Genomic DNA, 23,928 nt, shown 5'->3' on the forward strand with positions numbered 1-23,928 from the left:
TAGTACACTATATCCTGCCCTGTTTTTATATTTATATCCTTTCTGGTTTATCTGGTTGTTTGGTTGTTTTCCCGTTATGTTCTGACCTGTCCCCGGCTATGTACAGTATTATTTGAGTATTATTTGTGTACCTTTATGCCCATTGCACTTTAGCGCAGGGAGGGACCGGCTCTAGGTTGTCGATCTGCTGTTTAGGGTGGATGGGAAAGACAGGGAGAGGGCCCTTTCATTTCTGGCAGCCTCACAGTCTGACCGGGAGCACATGGTAAGTGAGCTTTTACACCTTGTTGACACTGGTGTGGTGCTGTGCGGCATCCATTGCTGCCGTGGCACCGTGTCTGTGGGGAGGTGGGGCCCAGGAACTGGTCTCAGTGGCATTTGGGGAAGTTCTGCCAGTGGGTCGTTCCCCCTTTTGGGCACTGGTGTTGAGGCAGTGGTGGTCGCCGCCAAATGCTATGCCATTTTATGCTAGGGATGTTAGGGACCCACTCTAAATAGGTGGCCTTGATGTGGTGAGTGGGCTTGTACATTTTGATCAACATGTATACTAATAACATGTTAGTTTTTGAATTTATGCTGAGAAGCAAGTAGATCAAAATACAAAATGTAGATGTGCAACCATGTCTGTTTTCTCTACCTGAATTCACATTGTGTTTTCTATCCCCTCCTTTTTTTGTTGGTTTCACTTGGTCTGCGCTCTGCCCCACACCCTCAGCCTAACTCCCTGTCTGACTGGGAGCACATGAGTGGTGCTGTGTGGCATCCATTGCTGCTGTGGCACCGTGTCTGTGGGGAGGTTCGGCCCAGGGACTGGTTTGAGTGGCATTGGGGCCCCTCTGCCAGTGGGTCGTTCCCCCTGTGGGAACTGGTGTTGCGGCAGTCGCCACCCAGTGCTACGCCATTTTATGCTAGGGACATTAGGGACCCACTCTAAATAGGTGGCCTTGACGTAGCGAGTGGGCTTGTACCTTTTGATCAAAATGTATACTAACAACCTGTTCGTTTTTGAATTTATGCTGAGAAGCAAGTAGATCAAAATACAAAATGTGGATGTGCAACCATGTCTGTTTTCTCTACCTGAATTCACAATCAGTATGTGTTTATGTTTAGTGTTCTGTGTCCAGTGTGACCAGTTTTCTATGTTTCTTGACCTGTTTAGTGTTTTACATTCAGTTTATCTGTTCATCTCCATGCATCTCCAGGTTTCTGCTGTAAACTTATTTCATATCTAATCTTGTTCATTTATTCATATCTGCCATTTATCTTGATTCCAGTTTCTGAACTGTATGTTAGTACGCTATTTCCCGCCCTGTTTGTATATTTATATCCTGTCTGGTTTATCTGGTTGTTTGGTTGTTTTCCCGTTATGTTACAACAATGAGGATTTATCTCCAATTGTGACTTCCCCACAGAAGTCAAAGTAGAAAGACCATTCCAAAAGTTAGGCTGTATCTACCTAATGAAGACTTGAGTAAACTTACCGCCACAAACTTGTCCATCATATGTGTGACATACCCAGTCATGGCACTCGCATAAAGGCCCATAGTATTTGCCAGGTTCTTTCACCTCACAAATGCAAACCCCACAGTCACATTTGCCTCTGCCACTGCATATTAATCCATCTGTAGTCCTGCAACGATTTTCTGAAGCGGCTGGGGAAAGTCTGCAGCTTGATCTGCAAAATTAAGACATCAATGGTAACAAACTCAAAATAGAAGGATACATAAAGTAACCTATAACAGAGACATAAAGGGGGATTTATCTGTCCAGAGAAAAAGTTGTGGCGTTGCCCATAGCACCAAATCAGATCAGATCGCTTTTTTTATTTTTCAGAGGCCTTTTCAAGAAATCTGATTGGTTGCTGTGGGCAACTCACCAACTTTTCCTCTGAACAGGTTTTTATACATCTGGTATACTAGTTTTCTGTGGACAAAAGTAAAACATTTTTGCACAAACTGGATTTTGAGTAAAACATTTTATTTTTTTTACACTACCTTTTTTTATTTTTTTATTTTTAAATGAGAGGAGATGGATTTAGCAGGAGGAACTATGGTCACCTGTTGTCTGGTGGATTTAATGGTGTATTACAGCAACTCAATTGTATCCCATATAAAAAAAAGAATGGATAACTGTCTGAAAATGGTAGGTCCTACCTCAGGGACCACTTTTGAGAATGGGACCCGACTCTTCTGGCTAAATGGAGCTGTGGGACCATTTATTCTCTATATGTGGATATGGGATATATTTCAGTTGCTGTAATACCCCTTTAAATCCACCAGGCAGCAGGAGGCCACCAGAGAGCTAATCCACAAGGCATCAGGAGCCAAACACTGTTCTTGGTTATCTCTGGGGCCCCATTCTTGAAATCCTGAGGCATCCCATAGGTCAGACTCCCATGATCAAACACTTATCCCCTGTCCTGTGAATAAGGGATATGATGTAGTTGCTAAAATACCCCTTTAAAGGGGTATTGCAGGATTTTTTTTTATTTGACTATGCTACAAGGGATGTAAAGTTAGTGTAGTTCATAATATAGTGTCTGTACTTGTGTGTGACGGTGATCTAAAAATTTTTGGTGTTTCACACTTCAACTCATCCCTTGAAGGTAGGTTCACACGGCAGAAATTCTGGTGGGATTTCGCACGCACATTCCACTGCAGCAGAATCCCATTGAATTTAAAGAGTAGCTGCCACCAAACTAAACTTGTAATATATAGTTCCTTATGTAATTATAAGATATACTTGCTGTTAAAATTCTCAACTTTTATATGTTTTGAATGTGAATGAAAAAAAGCCACTAGGTTGCTCTGTTCTGTTCCCTGCCACAAGTTATACAGTTAGTTTGGTCTCTTCCCGGCCTGGCAAGAGACCAAACTCAGGAAGTGACGTTTCGCCTGCAGGGGGACGCCCATTTTCTCATGCTGGGCGCTCAATCAATGTGAGCAAGGGGAAAGGTATGATACAGAGCTTTTTAAAGCTCGGAAAAAAAATGTAAGGGCAGAAGGGATGATGGGATTAGTTAGGGAATATAATCTGAGTTAGTTTAGAAAATATGGTTTGATGACAGGTACTCTTTAACCCCTTATTGACCACTGACGTAAATGTATGTCCTGGCTTGGCGGTACTTCCCGCTCCATGACGTACATTTACGTCCTGTGTATGACCGCGAGCATCGGATCGGTGCTCGTGTCATACACAGCAAGTTCCAGCTGCGATCGCGCGGATGTCTGCTTTTAACTCTTCAGATGCCGTGATCAGTACAGATCACGGCATTTGCGGCAATGTGCACGTTAAAATAGATGATCGGATCGCCCGCAGCGCTGCCGCGGTGATCCGATCATCTGTAATGGTGGACGGAGGTCCCCTCACCTGCCTCCGTCCGTCTCCCGGCGCCTCCTGCTCTGGTCTGAGATCGAGCAGACCGGAGCAGGAGATAGCCGATAACACTGATCGTGCTATGTCCTATGCAAATGATTGCTATAGATAGTCCCCTATGGAGACATAGAAAGTGTAAAAAAAAAATTTGAAAATGTAAAAATAAAAAGATTTTTAAAAAAGTTAAAAATCCCCTCCCCCAATAAAAATGAGAATTGTCTATTTTCCCATTTTACCCCCAAAAAGAGTAATTTTTTTCTCTTAACATATTTGGTATCGCTGCATGTGTAAATGTCCGATCTATCAAAATATAATGTTAATGATCCCGTACGGTGAACGGCGTAAACGTAAAAAATAAAAATAAAGTCCAAAAATGCTGCTTTTTGTCACATTTTATTCCAAAGAAAAATAATAAAAAATTATCTAAAAGTTTTATATATGCAAATGTGGTATCAATAAAAAGTACAGATGACGGCGCAAAAAATGAGCCCTTATACCACCCTATATATGGAAAAATTAAAAAGGGCAATTTTCAAAATTGTGGTTTTCATTTAAATTTCCTCCCTATAAAAAAAAATGTTGGGTTCGTCATACATTTTATGGTAAAATGAGAGGTTCCATTACAAAGTACAATTGGTCATGCAAAAGACAAGCCCTTATATGGGTCTGTAGATGGAAATATAAAAGAGTTATGGATTTCAGAAGGTGAGGAGGAAAAAAACGAAAACACAAAAATGAAATTGGTCTGGTTCTTAAAGGGGTACTCCTGTGGAAAACTTTTTTTTTTTTTTAATCAACTGGTGCCAGAAAGTTAAACAGACTTGTAAATGACTTCTATTAAAAAATCTTAATCCTTCCAGTACTTTTTAGGGTCTGTATACTACAGAGGAAATGCTTTACTTTTTAGATTTCTCTGATGTCAAGACCACAGTGATCTCTGCTGACCTCTTCTGTCCATTTTAGGAACTGTGCAGAGCAGGAGAAAATCCCCATAGCAAACATATGCTGCTCTGGACAGTTCCTAAAATGGACAGCAGAGGTCAGCAGAGAGCACTGTGTTCGTGATGTCAGAGAAATCTAAAAAGTAAAGCAAAGCAGTTTAACTTTCTGGCAACAGTTGATTAAAAAACAAAAAAGTTTTCCACGGGAGTACCCCTTTAAGGTGAAAATGGGCTTGGTCCTTATCCCCTTAACGACCAAAGACGTATATTTACGTCCTTGACTGGCTCCCGCGATATAACGCGGGGTAACGCGGTGACCCCGCGTCATATCGGATCGGTCCCAGCATGTATCTGAAGCCAGGACCCGGGGCTTATAGCGTGCGGCAGCAATCGCAGTGCCGTGCGCTATGAACCCTTTAGACGCGGCATTCAAAGTTGAACACCGTGTCTAAAACGAAAGTGAAAGCTGCCCGGCTGCTCAGTGGGGCTGATCGGGACCACCACAGTGAAAATGCGGTGAACCGATCAGCTGGGACACGAGCCGAGGTCCTCTTACCTTCCTCCGGCGTGTCCCTTCAGTGATTTATTGCTCCAAGCCTGAGATGTAGGCTTGAGCAATCGACCGCCTATGGGAGCTATAACACTGGAAAAAAAAGTGTAAAAAAAAAAGTTAATAAATGAGATTTAACCCTTTCCCTAATAAAAGTCCAAATCAACCCCCTTTTCCCATAAGAAAAAACAAGTAATTAAAATAAATATATACATATGTGGTATCGCCACGTGCATAAATGTCCGAACTATAAAAATATATCATTAATTAAACCGCACAGTCAATGGCGTACGCGCAAAAAAATTCCAAAGTCCAAAATAACGTATTTTTGGTCACTTTTTATATAATGAAAAAATGATGATCGAAAAGTCCGTTCAATACAAAAATGGTACCGCTAAAAACTTCAGATCACAGTGCAAAAAATGAGTTATAGGGGTCAGAAGATGACAATTTTAAAAGTATACTTTTTCTTGCATATAGTTATGATTTTTTCCAAAAGTACGACAAAATCAAACCTATATAAGTAGGGTATCATTTTAATCGTATGGACCTACAGAATAAAGATAAGGTATAATTTTTACCGAAAAATGTACTGCGTAGAAACGGAAGCCCCCAAAATTTACAAAATGAAGTTTTTTCTTCAATTTTGTCGCACAATGATTTTTTTCCCGTTTTGCCATAGATTTTTGGGTAAAATGACTGATGTCACTCACTGCAAAGTAAAATTGGTGGTGCAAAAAATAAGCCATCATATGTATTTTTAGGTGCAAAATTGAAAGGGTTATGATTTTTAAAAGGTGAGGAGGAAAAAATGAAATGGAAAAAAAATGGAAAAACCTGTGGTCCTTAAGGGGTTAACGCGATTCTTCTGAACTGTTCACGCGTGGAATATCCTCAGCAGATGTTTCTGCCATGAAAATCCCAATTATGGCGTACGCAAAAAGAATAGACTTGTCTATTCTTTTTGCAGATTTCGCATGGAAATGCATTGCCAAGTTGCTAAGTTGCCCATAGCAACCAATCAGATTGCTTCTTTCATTTAATTGTCTATTCTTTTTGCAGATTTTGCACGGAAATGCATTGCCAACTGGCCTTTTTTCAATCACATTCAAAACATATAAAGGTTGAGAATTTTAACAGCAAGTATATCTTATAATTACATAAGGGACTATATATTAAAAGTTTAGTCATTCAAATGTGGGGAATGACAAGGACATACTGAAGCCATGTCACTTTGTCAGAAGAAAGGCTTGCACAAAAGAATGTACTTTTAACTTCAGAAAACTGTAAATTCCTCCAATAGAGTATATCATACCATACATTGCATGGCTCGTTCAAAGGGCAATACCCTGTGCATGGAACTTGTATGGTAGTGCACAAAAACCTTGTCGCTTTCTAGTATGGAGCTACACTGGCTCAGCGGGTGTTGTATATAATATATCCATACATATTTCCAGTCCGATGGCCTTAGTGAGTGTTGTATGTAATATATTAATGCATATTTCCAGTCCAATGGAGTCACTTTTTATAGTTTCCTATGGAATTAGACAGAAAAAAACAAGTATGCCTCCATATGAATTTAGACATTTATGGATGAATAGTGAAAACCCCATAAACTACCACTGATGAACTTTTATGATGGCATCCAAAATGGAACAGAGTTAAATGTGAACATTGTGAATTAGGACATATTTTGGGTATAGTAAGGTCCTGTTTCAGTCCCACTTGAGTATCCTTTTCAAATGTTATTTATTTTCTTTTATGTTCAAAGAGATATGTCAATGGATCTAAATGTTTCCAATAGGACTTTTGTCAAAAAAAAATAAAAAAATAGGATCCTGACAGATCAATTATTTTGTACAATACACGTCAATGACAATAGGATGCTACAGGAAAGGCATTCAGTTGCACCTTATTGCACCATGCTTTTTGATGCCGTTTTTTTTTATTTTAATAAAACTTGCAACTGTTGTTAAACCTATAAAAGCAGGGAAATGCAAAATACAATTCTTAAAAGGCCTTTTGTTGTTTCCTGTTTAAAAAGGGATATTTTCTCCGAAGATATGATAAAAGCAAGATGTTTCAAAAGGATGAAAAAATGTGGTGTGAACCTAGCCTTAATTTTCTGTTCAATTTTGGTTCCAGTATAGCAGTCTTCTTTATGAAAAGGATTCATATTACACTCAATCATAATGTCACCATTTGCTTTCCTTTTATTATTAAATAAAAGGGCTGTAGAACATATAAACTTTTAAATAACTGATCTTTATAGGAACACGCTGGAGTTCAATTATACTCTGCAGGAAACAGAACTGCATTTTCCAATCTGAGTGTTATTGTATCCATTTGGATCCATATAAATATAGCTGGTAGAATATGTACCACATATAGACTCACACATTATACGGAAAAGGGAAATAGAAAAACATGGGTGTCCATGATATATGGTACATTCAATATTATTCAGAAATCAGCAGATGAACAGTATAAACACTTTGTGGTTTCCACCATACTTGAGTTTTTTGCACTATGCATTTGATTCCTGCAAACCTTTCAAGACACAAAGGGGGAGATTTATCAAAGGATTTAGAATGTTTTTTCTTGTCTAAATTTGTCGCACAGAAAGTCGCAGTCTAAATATGTGCGACTTTTCTGCGACTTTTGCTCTAGAGGATTTTTAGAACATGATGCATGCAAGTCTATTTTAGACTGAAATGCATTGAAAAATGCATTGGTGCTGAATTTATCAAAAGCGACTTTTCAGCGACAAGTCGCATAGGCTGAAAGTACGCCGAAATGTCAGACCATGTTGGAGCAGGTTTAATTATAGACTAAAGCATAGAACATGCAGTCTGTGCACAGAATTTATCAAGAGCTGTGCGCCATTTGATAAATTAGGTGCACAATAGACCAGACTAACCCTCTGTAGTTTGGTCTATATTGATGCGGGACATAGACAACTTTGATAAATATCCCCCAAAGTACTGAGATGGATTTACAAGTTTGACACTCTAGTTCCAGAAGGGATGAACACTGATTTCTCATTAACTTCCTTTTTCCCAATTTTCAGTCTTTAACGAGTTTGACAGAAGTTTTTTCATAGTCGTGCTTTTATTGTTTTTATCCATTCTTTGCTTATTATTGACTTTTATCTTGACGTCCATTTTCTGCTTCCCTTTCCGAATGATGTAATGTAACTGGAGACACATACTGAAATTTAAGGCTGGAATCCCACATACTATATGTGAACCTAGGCTTAGGCTCTTTTTACACCAGCACATACAGTAAATGTTGGCCCCTGTTTAGGTGGTTCCCATATGAGTTTACATTTGTTTGCTGAACGTAATTTTTTTAATGTTTTTTTTAATTTTTTTTATTTTTTTACTTGGGACCTTATGCATGACATTTTCTACTAAATGGCTATTTGCTAGGATGTTCTTTTCCTGTTCCTGAAGAAGGCCAGAGTAAGCATCTTGATTTTAGTTTTAGAGTGAACTCCATTCAGCATTTACAGTATGTTTAAATAATTTGGCAATATTACCATCCCATTACTGAAGAATGTGTAGTTGACATGTTGGAACACCAGGCTCATGGAAAGAGAAACAAAATACGGTATCTAACATAACACTAAAATAAAGACCCACAATTTTTTCTTGCAAAGCTGGATTTGCGGAGTACCCCTTTAATGGCTAAACCTTGGCAACAAAAGTAAGTACACCCCTAGATGGAAATGTCCAAATTGGGCCACAATAGCCACTAACAGGTAACTCAGTGTTACATGGTCTCTGGTGTGACTAGGGAGCAGTTGTCTGAAATTATGTGTTATCGTTCCCACACTTTGCAATACAGGTCACTAGAAGTTCAACATGGCACCTCATGGCCAAAAATCCCTGAAGGTCTGAAAAAAAGGAATTTTTGCTCTACATAAAGATGGCCAAGTGTATAAGAAGATTGCCATGAAAACCTCTTCTAAAGATAAAGCACAAGAAAGCTCACAAAAAGTTTGTTGAAGACAAGCAGACTAAGGCTAGTTTCTACTTGTTTTCTTTTTTGTTGCCCAAAAAAAGCGCAAGAAAAAAACTCCTTTGAGTGGAAATTGCATTTTTGGCCCCTTTGACATTTTTTTCTAAATTTGTTGGGCACAAAAAAATTTAATAAAAAAAAGGATGCAGTAGTGATGGGAAAAAATTTATTTAGCAAAATTCATATTTTTTTAACTAAATATTTATTTTCAAACAGGGATCAAATTATGTGGGAGGGCAGGGCGCTAAAAATGTAGCCGATAATAATAAAAATTTAGTGTATGTGTGTTTTTCTTTCTTTTTTTTTTTAAGGTAGTACTGCTACTCCCAGCATGGAACACACACTGTTCCAAGCTGGGAATAGTAGTTCCTGTACTAATAGACATATCGCCCCGGGTGTCACTCCTGACATCCAATGCGATTATCCATAATATATTAGAGATCGTATCTCTGCACTATACTCCGTCCGGCCAGTGAAGTGAATAGAAATTCATATTTTCCGCCCAGAGTGATGATTGGCTGGATGGTGGCAGCCGATCACTGCTCTCAGTGGGAAATATGAATGAGTGAGTGGCCGGCCAGAGTACATAGCAGAGATGCGAGCGCAGGAGAAAGCTGCTCCACATCTCACGGATGAAGGATGATCTCAGTGGGTGGCAGGAGTGACATCCACTGTGATCTGTCCTTAACTGAAGGTACTGCTGCTCCAAACATGGAGCACACTCTGCTCCATGCTGGGAGTTGTAGTACCTGAATTAATAGACAGATCACAGCGAGGGTCACTCCTGAAACCCGCTGTGATCCTCCTGTATGATGTATAGATGCGGACGGACGGACGCTCTTCTATGGTCCCCTGCACTGATGTATATATACTCCTATTCATATTTCTCACAGAGAGTTGTGATTGGCTGGGACCATCTGGCCAATCACAGCTCTCTGCAGGAAATATGAATAGGTGTATAAATACGGCAGTGCAGGGGATCATAGAAGAGCGGCCAACCACATTTATACATTATGTGCAACACAAAAAGAGAAACACAGCCACACATCCACCATTTGTAATTTGATCTACTTGCTTCTCAGCATAATTTCAAAAACTAACAGGTTGTTAGTATACATTTTGATCAATAAGTACAAGCCCACTCGCCACGTCAAGGCCATCTAATTAGAGTGGGTCCCTAACCAGACACTAGCATAGCGCCCGGCGGCGACCACTGCCTCCGAGACCCCATGCCCAAAGGGGGATCGACCCAGTGACCAGGCAGCCCCACTACTGCCCAACCAAGCCCCTGGCTCTGGGCCAGTCCACCCCACAGACAAAGCATCACAGAAACAATGGCCGCCACAGAGAACCACACCAGTATGAAACCTACCATGTGCTCACTGCCAGAGGGCAGTGAGAATGATAGGAGGAAACCCTTATGCAGTATCCTGCTAATAAAAAATGCCTGGGCCAAATGGGTGGAGCGGATTGCTGGCCATGGAAGAAGGGAGAGACTACAAATGTGCAATACAAAAAGAGAAACACAGCCGCACATCCACCATTTGTAATTTGATCTACTTGCTTCTCAGCATAATTTCAAAAACTAACAGGTTGTTAGTATACATTTTGATCAAAAAGTACAAGCCCACTCCACACATCAATGCCACCTAGTTATACATTATACAGGAGGATCGCAACGGGTGTTAGAAGTACAGGTACTACTACTTCCATCATGGAACAGCGTGTTACTACCTAAAAAATTTTAAAATTAATGAAAAAAAAGTGAAAAACAAACACACACACACACTACATTTTTATTATTGTCGGCTACATTTTTAGGTCACTGCCCGACCACATAAATTGATCCCTGTTTTAAAAATGTTGTTTCCAAAATAGTATGCCATGTGTTTTTTTTTTTTTTTTTGCTGTTCTGGCACCATAGGGGCTTCCTAAATGCGGCATGCTCCCAGAGCAAAATTTGCTTTCAAAAAGCCAAATGTGACTCCTTCTCTTCTGAGACCTCTAGTGCGCCAGCAGAGCACTTTTCACCCCCAGTGTTTTCTGAATCGGGAGAAATTGGGCTTAAAATTTTGGCGGGTATTTTCTGCTATTACCCTTTTTAAAGATGTAAATTTTTTGGGAAACCAAGCATTTTAGGGAATTTTTTTTTTTTTTTACATATGCTAAAGTCGTGAATCATCTGTGGGGTATTAAGGTTCACTTTACCCCTTGTTATGTTCCCTGAGGGGTCTAGTTTCCCAAATGATATGCCATGTGGGGGTATTTTTTTTTTTTTTGCTGTTCTGGCACCATAGGGGCTTCCTAAAGGTGACATGCCCCCCAAAAACCATTTGTCGCTCCTTCCCTTCTGAGCCCTCTACTGCGCCCGCCGAACACTTTACATAGACATATGAGGTATGTCCTTACTCGAGAAAAATTGGGTTTCAAATACAAGTAAACATTGTCTCCTTTTTACCCCTTGCAAAAATTCAAAAATTGGGTCTACAAGAACATGCAAGTGTAAAAAATGAAGATTGTGAATTTTCTCCTTCACTTTGCTGCTATTCCTGTGAAACACCTAAAGGGTTAAAACACTGACTGAATGTCATTTTGAATACTTTTGGGGGTGCAGTTTTTATAATGGGGTCATTTGTGGGGTATTTCTAATATGAAGACCCTTCAAATCCACTTCAAAACTGAACTGGTCACTGAAAAATAGTGGGTTTGAAAATTTTGGGAAAAATGTGAAAATTGCTGCTGAACTTTGAAGCCCTCTGGTTTCTTCCAAAAGTAAAAACTCATAAATGTTATGATGCAAACATAAAGTAGGCATATTGTATATGTGAACCAAAAACTATTTATTTTGAATATCCATTTTCCTTACAAGCAGAGAGCTTCAAAGTTAGAAAAATGCAAAATTTAAAATGTTTTCATCAAATTTGGGGATTTTTCACCAAGAAAGGATGCAAGTTACCAAAAAAATTTACCACCATGTTAAAGTAGAATATGTCACGAAAAAAACAATCTCAGAATCAGAATGATAACTAAAAGCATCCCAGAGTAATTAATGTTTAAAATGACAGCGGTCAGAATTGCAAAAAATGTCCTTAAGGTGAAAAAGGGCTAGGTCCTTAAGGGGTTAAATGGTACCCTACGAAATTTTATTAAAAAAAGGTATCTCCATCACTTTTTTGGATCGCTAAAGTCATGCTAAACTCATGCTGATGCTGCCACCTCCAAGCTCTCTAATTGTGCTGCTCTATGGTCTCCTCATGCTGATGCTGCCATCTCCAGGCTCTCTCATTGTGCTGCTTTATGGTCTCCTCATGCTGATTCTACCGCCTCCATGCTCTGTCATTGTGCCACCATATGGTCTCCTCATGCTGATGCTACCACCTCCAGACACTGTCATTGTGCCGCCATATGGTCTCCTCATGTTGATGCTGCCACCCCCAGGCTCTCTAATTGTGCTGCTATATGGTCTCTTCATGCTGACGCTGCCACCTCTAGGCTATCTAATTGTGCTGTTCTATGGTCTCCTCATGCTGATGCTACCACCTCCAGGCTCTCTCACTGTGCTGCCATGGATACTGCATAACATAATTAATGTGCTGGTCCCCAGTTTCAGAAATTCCTCTGTATTAGGGTCACTTTCAGGACTCCTGATGCTGTTGCCACCTCCAACTGTCTCATTCAGCCACTATATGGTCTCATCATGCTTCAGCCAACTCCAGGCTGTGCAATTCAGCTACTATATGGTCTCTTCATGCTGCCACAAACTCCAGGCTGTGCCATTCAGCCACTATATGGTCTCCTCATGCTTCAGCCAACTCAACACTGTGCCATTCAGACACTATATGGTCTCCCAATGCTGCCACAAACTCCAGGCAGTCATTCAGCCACTATATGGTCTCCTCATACTGATGGCACCTCCAGGCTCTGTCATTGTGCTGCCATGTGACATGTGACTCATTGTTTGATTTGGTCCTTTGTACCCACATGCCATGGCCCGGGACACTAAAACTTGGGAGTTAAAATTTCAAATAAAAAATCTTCAATTTCAATTACTAAATCTTAAATTTAAATTTAACAATCTTAAATTTCAATGGTCTCCTCATGCTTCTGCCAGCTCCAGGCTGTGCCATTCAGACACTATGTGGTCTCCTCATGCTTCAGCCACCTCTAGGCTATGCCATTCAGCCACTATAGGGTTTCCTCATGATTCAGCCACCTCCAGGCTGTGTCATGCAGCCAATATATGGTTTACTGACGCTGCTGGGCCTGGCCCTGGGCCAAAATGTTTTTATGGTAACAAGAGCTACCATAAATATTCAATTTAAATTTCTAAATTCATCTCTTAATCTTAGGGATTGTGAAGCCCTAGTGTCTACTCATGGTGCTGCCAGCTCTAGGCTGTGCCATTCAGACACTATATGGTCTCCTCATGCTTCAGCCAACTCCAGGCTGTGCCATTCATACACTATATGGTTTCCCCATGCTGCCACAAACTCCAGGCAGTCATTCAGCCACTATATGGTCTCCTCATACTGATGCCACCTCCAGGCTCTGTCACTGTGCTGCCATGTGACATGTAACGCCTTGTTTGATTTGGTCCTTTGTACCCACACGCCGGGGCCCAAGACACTAAAACTTTGGAGTTAAAATTTAAATTTAAAAATCCTCAATTTCAATTTGAAAATCTTAAATTTAAAAATCTTAAATTTCAATGGTCTCCTCATGCTTCAGCCACCTCCAGGCTGTGTCATTCAGAGACTATATGGTCTTCTCATGCTGCCAACACCTCCACGCTGTGTCATTCAGCCACTATATGATCTCCTCATGCTGCCAACACCTCCACGCTGTGTCATTCAGTCCCTACATGGTCTCCTCATACTGATGCCATCTCCAGGCTCTTTCATTGTGCCGCTCTGCCGCAGTGATTCCAATAGTGATGCCTGTAATCTGCATGTCATACTGAATAACAGTATTATTTCACTACCCCAGCACACTCCATACGCGTGTTAGAACAAAGCAAAGTGTTCTACACCCCTATTGAGGCTCTCTGTAGGCCAGAAATAGCCGTTTTTTAATATAGATTCTTTGGATAGGGGATACGATGTCTAGGGGCAGAGTACCCCTTTAACCTTTCCTGATAAGTTTTATCCTTCAACCTATATACAAGTTTAGTAGCTCTTCTCTGAACTCTCTCCAAAATATCTATATCCTTCTGGAGATACGGCCTCAAGCACTGTGCACAATACTCCAGGGTAGGTCTCACCAGTGCTCTGTACTGCGGTATGAGCACTTCCCTCTTTCTACTGCTAATACCTCTCCCTATACACCCAAGCATTTTGCTAGTATTTCCCCCTGCTCTATGACATTGCCTGCCTATCTTTAGGCACCTTTAGGTTATCCACCATAAAGGTGATTTTAGTACCTACCTGCCAGAACTGGGTATTTCCTGTTGGATTTTGTTCTCTAAACTACATATCTCACAGTTCCATGCTTGAAAGTTTAAGGTCACTTTCCTTCCTCCCACACATCAGCCACCACACCCATTGAAACACAGTGTTTTCTAACCAGGGGCCTACAACTGTTGCAAAATTGAAGCAGGACAGGCTCCCTCCGATCCCCTGACTAGTGATGTCGGGTCTCGATGCACTGCAACCTGGGAAATCCTGAGACATGAGTAATTTTGTATGCTGTTAAAAATAAATATTGGGGCGATAATCACAGAAGAATTGTAAGACCATCGTCACACACAGGTACAGACACTATATTATGAACTACACTAACTTTACCGCCCCTGTAGCATTGTCAAATTAAAAAAAATCCTGGAATACCCCTTGAAATAATAATAACCCCTAAATCCCTTTTCCTCACATAGGAGGTTAGGACTGTATACTTGGACTATTGAGCAAGGCTAACTAAATCACTGGTATACTGGCAGTGCCACTTAAATGCTCAAATGTATGTGTTCCTAAACATCAGCAATATCCTTAGCCTCCACTGCAAGTCAGAGTAACATAGGGTTTGGGATCAAGCACTACTGTAGATTGTTTCGTAACGATATGTTACGCATGGTTTGTAAGGTACAGTAAAACGAGTACCAGCAAAAGTGTCCCAATTAATACTCTATTTGAAACCTGACACACACACACAGCATGTGGGCATTATTTTGCCTGCATGTGGCTGCCTCAGTGTAAGACGTCTCATTGCCTTGTTTAATCACGAGTGAGGGTCGCTGAGGTTAACTGAGTGTCAAATGGAAACACATTGCTTCCCAACCACTAACTTTCAATACAATAGCAGTCCATATGTGCCTGCTGTGTAGCTGATGCCCCACTTAGAGCCATTCTGTATGTTATGTAAATTAATATTGTGCGATGGTATATACAAATGTGTCACCATAGGTGTTTGCATTATATATATATATATATATATTTATATATATATATACTCACACATCAAAAATAATCCTGCTCTACATGTGCAAAACGCAGTGTCCGGTCGGCAGGGTGGGCATTCTCTAACTGCCAGGTCACATCTCTCTAGTCCTTCCGCTCTAAGTCCTGTGATCACATGTTTTATTTGGGACATATAAGTATATCATCTTCTTCTAGATCAAAGGAGAACTTAGGCAGTATTGCAGGTTTGGTGTCACAGTGGGTCATCTGATGACTTTATGGGAGACATATCTATCACATTGTCTGTTGGATAGATATTCACAGGCTCACCACTCAGGTGGTTTTGGTATTTATGGGCTATACAGTCCTATATATCCTTTTTTAATTCCCCTGGAGTGAATAGTTGGAATTTTTTTTTCCTCCAGATTCTGAGGCTAAGTACCTTTTATACTGTATATACTTTGTACCACTGTATACACTTTTTGTGTAATGACACAATAGTTGTCATATAATGACAACTCGGTGATGAAGGTCACTTAACAGGCATTTAAGGACATATACAGCCAACATGTCACCCGTAGCACCTTTAATACCAAATATGAGCCTTGTCGTCATGCACACTATAAGGTAAAACGCGTTGGATGATAATATATATTTTTTTTACAATTTGGTGTCTTTTCACCTTTAAACATGGGCGTCCGCAGACATAGGTGTCTGCAGAAATGTCTGCGGGGTGGGGAGGGGAGATAGATGTTGTTACGCCGAGCGCTCCGGGTCCCCGCTCCTCCCCGGAGCGCTCGCTTCACTCTCCCCGCGGCAGCGCTCCGGTCACGTCCTCTGACCCGGGGCGCTGCGATTCCGCTGCCAGCCGGGATGCGATTCGCGATGCGGGTAGCGCCCGCTCGCGATGCGCACCCCGGCTCCCCTACCTGACTCGCTCTCCGTCTGTTCTGTCCCGGCGCGCGCGGCCCCGCTCCCTAGGGCGCGCGCGCGCCGGGTCTCTGCGATTTAAAGGGCCACTGCGCCGCTGATTGGCGCAGTGGTTCCAATTAGTGTGTTCACCTGTGCACTTCCCTATATCACCTCACTTCCCCTGCACTCCCTTGCCGGATCTTGTTGCCTTAGTGCCAGTGAAAGCGTTCCTTGTGTGTTCCTTGCCTGTGTTTCCAGACCTTCTGCCGTTGCCCCTGACTACGATCCTTGCTGCCTGCCCCGACCTTCTGCTACGTCCGACCTTGCTTTTGCCTACTCCCTTGTACCGCGCCTATCTTCAGCAGCCAGAGAGGTGAGCCGTTGCTAGTGGATACGACCTGGTCACTACCGCCGCAGCAAGACCATCCCGCTTTGCGGCGGGCTCTGGTGAAAACCAGTAGTGGCTTAGAACCGGTCCACTAGCACGGTCCACGCCAATCCCTCTCTGGCACAGAGGATCCACTACCTGCCAGCCGGCATCGTGACAGTAGATCCGGCCATGGATCCCGCTGAAGTTCCTCTGCCAGTTGTCGCTGACCTCACCACGGTGGTCGCCCAGCAGTCACAACAGATAGCGCAACAAGGCCAACAGCTGTCTCAACTGACCGTTATGCTACAACAGTTACTACAACAGCTTCAGCAGTCATCTCCTCCGCCAGCTCCTGCACCTCCTCCGCAGCGAGTGGCCGCTCCTGGGATACGCTTATCCTTGCCGGATAAATTTGATGGGGACTCTAAGTTTTGCCGTGGCTTTCTTTCCCAATGTTCCCTGCATCTGGAGATGATGTCGGACCTGTTTCCCACTGAAAGGTCTAAGGTGGCTTTCGTAGTCAGCCTTCTGTCCGGAAAAGCCCTGTCATGGGCCACACCGCTCTGGGACCGCAATGACCCCGTCACTGCCTCTGTACACTCCTTCTTCTCGGAAATCCGAAGTGTCTTTGAGGAACCTGCCCGAGCCTCTTCTGCTGAGACTGCCCTGTTGAACCTGGTCCAGGGTAATTCTTCCGTTGGCGAGTATGCCGTACAATTCCGTACTCTTGCTTCAGAATTGTCCTGGAATAATGAGGCCCTCTGCGCGACCTTCAAAAAAGGCCTATCCAGCAACATTAAAGATGTTCTGGCCGCACGAGAAATTCCTGCTAATCTACATGAACTTATTCACCTAGCCACTCGCATTGACATGCGTTTTTCCGAAAGGCGTCAGGAACTCCGCCAAGATATGGACTCTGTTCGCACGAGGCGTTTCTTCTCCTCGGCTCCTCTCTCCTCTGGTCCCCTGCAATCTGTTCCTGTGCCTCCCGCCGTGGAGGCTATGCAGGTCGACCGGTCTCGCCTGACACCTCAAGAGAGGACACGACGCCGTATGGAGAACCTCTGCCTGTACTGTGCTAGTACCGAACACTTCCTGAGAGATTGTCCTATCCGTCCTCCCCGCCTGGAAAGACGTACGCTGACTCCGCACAAACGTGAGACAGTCCTTGATGTCTACTCTGCTTCTCCACGTCTTACTGTGCCTGTGCGGATGTCTGCCTCTGCCTTCTCCTTCTCTACAGTGGCCTTCTTGGACTCTGGATCTGCAGGAAATTTTATTTTGGCCTCTCTCGTCAACAGGTTCAACATCCCGGTGACCAGTCTCGCCAGACCCCTCTACATCAATTGTGTAAATAATGAAAGATTGGACTGTACCATACGTTTCCGCACGGAGCCCCTTCTTATGAGCATCGGATCTCATCATGAGAGGATTGAACTTTTGGTCCTCCCCAATTGCACCTCGGAAATTCTCCTTGGACTTCCCTGGCTTCAACTTCATTCCCCTACCCTGGATTGGTCCACTGGGGAGATCAAGAGTTGGGGGTCCTCTTGTTCCAAGAACTGTCTAAAACCGGTTCCCAGTAACCCTTGCCGTAACTCTGTGGTTCCTCCAGTAACCGGTCTCCCTAAGGCCTATATGGACTTCGCGGATGTTTTCTGCAAAAAACAAGCTGAGACTCTACCTCCTCACAGGCCTTATGATTGCCCTATCGACCTCCTCCCGGGCACTACTCCACCCCGGGGCAGAATTTATCCTCTCTCTGCCCCAGAGACTCTTGCCATGTCCGAATACGTCCAGGAGAATCTAAAAAAGGGCTTTATCCGTAAATCCTCCTCTCCTGCCGGAGCCGGATTTTTCTTTGTGTCCAAAAAAGATGGCTCCCTACGTCCTTGCATTGACTACCGCGGTCTTAATAAAATCACGGTTAAGAACCGCTACCCCTTACCCCTCATCTCTGAACTCTTTGATCGCCTCCAAGGTGCCCACATCTTCACTAAATTGGACTTAAGAGGCGCCTATAACCTCATCCGCATCAGAGAGGGGGACGAGTGGAAAACGGCATTTAACACCAGAGATGGACACTTTGAGTATCTGGTCATGCCCTTTGGACTGTGCAACGCCCCTGCCGTCTTCCAAGACTTTGTCAATGAAATTTTTCGTGATCTGTTATACTCCTGTGTTGTTGTATATCTGGACGATATCCTAATTTTTTCTGCCAATCTAGAAGAACACCGCCAGCATGTCCGTATGGTTCTTCAGAGACTTCGTGACAACCAACTCTATGCCAAAATTGAGAAATGTCTGTTTGAATGCCAATCTCTTCCTTTTTTAGGATATTTGTTCTCTGGCCAGGGACTACAGATGGATCCAGACAAACTCTCTGCCGTCTTAGATTGGCCACGCCCCTCCGGACTCCGTGCTATCCAACGCTTTTTGGGGTTCGCCAATTATTACAGGCAATTTATTCCACATTTTTCTACCATTGTGGCTCCTATCGTGGCTTTAACCAAAAAAAATGCTGATCCCAAGTCCTGGCCTCCTCAAGCAGAAGACGCCTTTAAACGACTCAAGTCTGCCTTTTCTTCGGCTCCCGTTCTCTCCAGACCTGACCCTTCCAAACCCTTCCTATTGGAGGTTGATGCCTCCTCAGTGGGAGCTGGAGCTGTTCTTCTACAAGAAAATTCTTCCGGGCATGCTGTCACTTGTGGTTTTTTCTCTAGGACCTTCTCTCCAGCGGAGAGGAACTACTCCATCGGGGATCGAGAGCTTCTAGCCATTAAATTAGCACTTGAGGAATGGAGGCATCTGCTGGAGGGATCAAGTTCTCCTGTTATTATCTACACCGACCACAAGAACCTCTCCTACCTCCAGTCTGCCCAACGGCTGAATCCTCGCCAGGCCCGGTGGTCTCTGTTCTTTGCCCGATTTAATTTTGAGATTCACTTTCGTCCTGCCGATAAGAACATTAGGGCCGATGCTCTCTCTCGTTCCTCGGATGCCTCAGAAGTTGAACTCTCTCCGCAACACATCATTCCACCTGACTGCCTGATCTCCACTTCTCCTGCCTCCATCAGGCAGACTCCTCCAGGAAAGACCTTTGTTTCTCCTCGCCAACGCCTCGGAATCCTCAAATGGGGTCACTCCTCCCATCTCGCAGGTCATGCGGGTATCAAGAAATCTGTGCAACTCATCTCCCGCTTCTATTGGTGGCCGACTCTGGAGACGGATGTTGTGGACTTTGTGCGAGCCTGCACTATCTGTGCCCGGGATAAGACTCCTCGCCAGAAGCCCGCTGGTTTTCTTCATCCTCTGCCTGTCCCCGAACAGCCTTGGTCTCTGATTGGTATGGATTTTATTACTGATTTACCCCCTTCCCGTGGCAACACTGTTATTTGGGTGGTCGTTGATCGATTCTCCAAAATGGCACATTTCATCCCTCTTCCTGGTCTTCCTTCTGCGCCTCAGTTGGCTAAACAATTTTTTGTACACATTTTTCGTCTTCACGGGTTGCCTACGCAGATTGTCTCGGATAGAGGCGTCCAATTCGTGTCTAAATTCTGGAGGGCTCTCTGTAAACAACTCAAGATTAAATTGAATTTTTCTTCTGCATATCATCCCCAGTCCAATGGACAAGTAGAAAGGATTAACCAGATCTTGGGTGATTATTTGCGACATTTTGTTTCCTCCCGCCAGGATGACTGGGCAGATCTCCTCCCATGGGCCGAATTCTCGTATAACTTCAGGGTCTCTGAGTCTTCCTCCAAATCCCCATTTTTCGTGGTGTACGGCCGTCACCCTCTTCCCCCCCCTCCCTACGCCCTTGCCCTCTGGTCTGCCCGCTGTGGATGAAATTTCTCGTGACCTTTCCATCATATGGAGAGAGACCCAAAATTCTCTCTTACAGGCTTCATCACGCATGAAGAAGTTCGCGGATAAGAAAAGAAGAGCTCCCCCCGTTTTTTCCCCTGGAGACAAGGTATGGCTCTCCGCTAAATATGTCCGCTTCCGTGTCCCTAGCTACAAGTTGGGACCACGCTATCTTGGTCCTTTCAAAATTTTGTGTCAAATTAATCCTGTCTCTTATAAACTTCTTCTTCCTCCCTCTCTTCGTATCCCTAATGCCTTTCACGTCTCTCTTCTCAAACCACTCATCCTCAACCGTTTTTCTCCCAAATCTGTTCCTCCCACTCCTGTTTCCGGCTCCTCGGACATCTTCTCGGTCAAAGAAATTTTAGCTGCCAAAAAGGTCAGAGGGAAAAATTTTTTTTTAGTGGACTGGGAGGGTTGTGGTCCTGAAGAGAGATCCTGGGAACCTGAGGACAACATCCTAGACAAAAGTCTGCTCCTCAGGTTCTCAGGCTCTAAGAAGAGGGGGAGACCCAAGGGGGGGGGTACTGTTACGCCGAGCGCTCCGGGTCCCCGCTCCTCCCCGGAGCGCTCGCTTCACTCTCCCCGCGGCAGCGCTCCGGTCACGTCCTCTGACCCGGGGCGCTGCGATTCCGCTGCCAGCCGGGATGCGATTCGCGATGCGGGTAGCGCCCGCTCGCGATGCGCACCCCGGCTCCCCTACCTGACTCGCTCTCCGTCTGTTCTGTCCCGGCGCGCGCGGCCCCGCTCCCTAGGGCGCGCGCGCGCCGGGTCTCTGCGATTTAAAGGGCCACTGCGCCGCTGATTGGCGCAGTGGTTCCAATTAGTGTGTTCACCTGTGCACTTCCCTATATCACCTCACTTCCCCTGCACTCCCTTGCCGGATCTTGTTGCCTTAGTGCCAGTGAAAGCGTTCCTTGTGTGTTCCTTGCCTGTGTTTCCAGACCTTCTGCCGTTGCCCCTGACTACGATCCTTGCTGCCTGCCCCGACCTTCTGCTACGTCCGACCTTGCTTTTGCCTACTCCCTTGTACCGCGCCTATCTTCAGCAGCCAGAGAGGTGAGCCGTTGCTAGTGGATACGACCTGGTCACTACCGCCGCAGCAAGACCATCCCGCTTTGCGGCGGGCTCTGGTGAAAACCAGTAGTGGCTTAGAACCGGTCCACTAGCACGGTCCACGCCAATCCCTCTCTGGCACAGAGGATCCACTACCTGCCAGCCGGCATCGTGACAGATGTGATTTGAGTGTTGCAATTTTTAACATGTTTTTATGTTAACACTAATGAATTTAGATATACCGTATTTATCGGCGTATAACACGCACTTTTTAGGCTAAAATTTTTAGCCTAAAGTCTGTGTGCGTGTTATACGCCGATACACCCCCAGGAAAGGCAGGGGGAGAGAGGCTGTTGCTGCCCGCTTCTCTCCCCCTGCCTTTCCCCGGGTCTAGAGCGCTGCTGTCGGCCCCTTTCACCTCCTGGTTATCGGCGCCGCTGCCCGTTCTGTCGCCCTGACTATCGGTGCCGGCGCCGATAGCCAGGGAGAGAGAAGCTGCGCCGACAGCCAGGGGGAGAGAAGGGGCAGCGGCACCCATTGCCGGCGCCGCTGCCCCGTTGCCTCCCCCCATCCCCGGTGGCATAATTACCTGAGTCGGGTCCGCGCTGCTCCAGGCCTCCGTCGTGCGTCCCCGGCGTCATTGCTATGCACTGAACGGCGCGGCGCATGACGTCAGAGCGCCGCGCCGTGCATAGCAACGACGCTGGGGACGCACGACGGAGGCCTGGAGCAGCGCGGATCCGACTCAGGTAATTATGCCACCGGGGATGGGGGGAGGCAACGGGGCAGCGGCGCCGGCAATGGGTGCCGCTGCCCCTTCTCTCCCCCTGGCTGTCGGCGCCGCTTCTCTCCCCCTGGCTATCGGCGCCGGCACCGATAGTCAGGGTGACAGAACGGGCAGCGGCGCCGATAACCAGGGGGTGAAAGGGGCCGACAGCAGCGCTCTAGACCCCAGGAAAGGCATGGGGAGAGAAGCGGGCAGCGACGGCCTCTCTCCCCCTGCCTTTCCTGGGGGTATATCGGGGTATACACGCGCACACACGCACCCTCATTTTATCATGGATATTTGGGTAAAAAACTTTTTTTACCCAAATATCCTTGGTAAAATGAGGGTGCGTGTTATAGGCCGGTGCGTGGTATACCCCGATAAATACGGTAATTCCTCACTGGAAAGTCTAGAAGTATATGAATATATAATCATATTAAAATATATGGGATCAGGCTGACATTCTTTTGACATGATATCCATGATCATCATTCATCTAGTTATGTATTTTTGAGTCTGAGTGCATTCAGTTATGTCCATTACCATATCTACAGGCCTGGCAGCTTGACTACTTCCATTTACTGGCAATGTCAGTTGGCTGCAAGCACATTTGGAGACCACTGACAGTGAGTGAGACTGTCTATGACTTGAGGGGCGGACATAATCTTGATGCTGCAGGCTGCAGTTCTCCTGCTGACCTGCCACTGCTCATGCCCAGTGCCGATGTCACTCACTTCCCTTACTTGATGGACTCTTGCAGAGAGATAGCGCTAAATAGATGCGGTGAGTAGAGATGACTGAATTTTTGAAAAATTCGATTTGGCCAATTCGCTGAAATTTCCCCCCAAAATTGTTTCGGTCCGAATTTATTTGCGGTGAATCGTTATTAAAAACGGCTATTTCTGGCCAACAGAGAGCCTCAATAGGGGTGCAGAACACCTTTCCTTGCTGTAACATGCATAGGGTGTGTGCTGGGTTAGTGAAATAATACCGTTATTCAGTATGACATGCAGATCAGAGGCGTCGCTATTAGAATCACTGTTGCAGAGTGGCACAATGAGAGAGCCTGGAGGTGGCATCAGTATGAGGAGACCATATAGTGGCTGAATGACCCAGCGTGGAGGTGGCGGCAGCATGAGGAGACCATATAGTTCCTGAATCACACAGCCTGGAGTTGGCATCAGCATGAGGAGACCAAATAGTGGCTGAATGACAAAGCGTGGCGGTGGCGGCAGCATGAGGAGACCATATAGAGCCTGAATGACACAGCGTGGAGGTGGTGGCAGCATGAGGAGACCACATAGTTTCTGAATAACACAGCCTGGAGTTTGCAGCAGCATAAGGAGAACATATAGTGGATGAATGACACAGCCTGGAGGTGGCAGAAGGAGACCATATAGTGGCTGAATGACACAGTCTGGAGGTGGCAGAAGCATGAGGAGACACCAGTTACAATGGACCATATGTTGTTCCCTACCACCTTTTAGAGGTCTTTGCATCACATCAATACTTGGTGGTGTAGGTGGCACATGATGTTTTCTGCACACCTTTCCTTATATTTGATTTAAAAAAAATTTAGTTAGGTTTTACGTAATGCATATCCTCAATACTTACTTGTGGTCTGATGTGGAGGAATGTCTGTAACTGGGGAGCAGTACCTTAAATATGTTTAGCAC

At 44.5% G+C, this 23,928-nt stretch overlaps 1 protein-coding gene across 1 annotated transcript in view; it reads right to left on the reverse strand.

Annotated features, from left to right (window-relative positions):
* Positions 1-23,928, reverse strand: part of ITGBL1 (integrin subunit beta like 1) — a 500,590-nt gene that overhangs the window by 361,238 nt on the left and 115,424 nt on the right. The window contains exon 3 of the mRNA XM_056555676.1: positions 1,482-1,675. Coding sequence (XP_056411651.1) covers positions 1,482-1,675 — 194 coding nt within the window. The remainder of the gene's footprint in view (positions 1-1,481; positions 1,676-23,928) is intronic.

This window comes from Hyla sarda, chromosome 2, assembly GCF_029499605.1.
Source record: "Hyla sarda isolate aHylSar1 chromosome 2, aHylSar1.hap1, whole genome shotgun sequence".
NCBI classification, from domain to species: Eukaryota; Metazoa; Chordata; class Amphibia; order Anura; family Hylidae; genus Hyla; species Hyla sarda.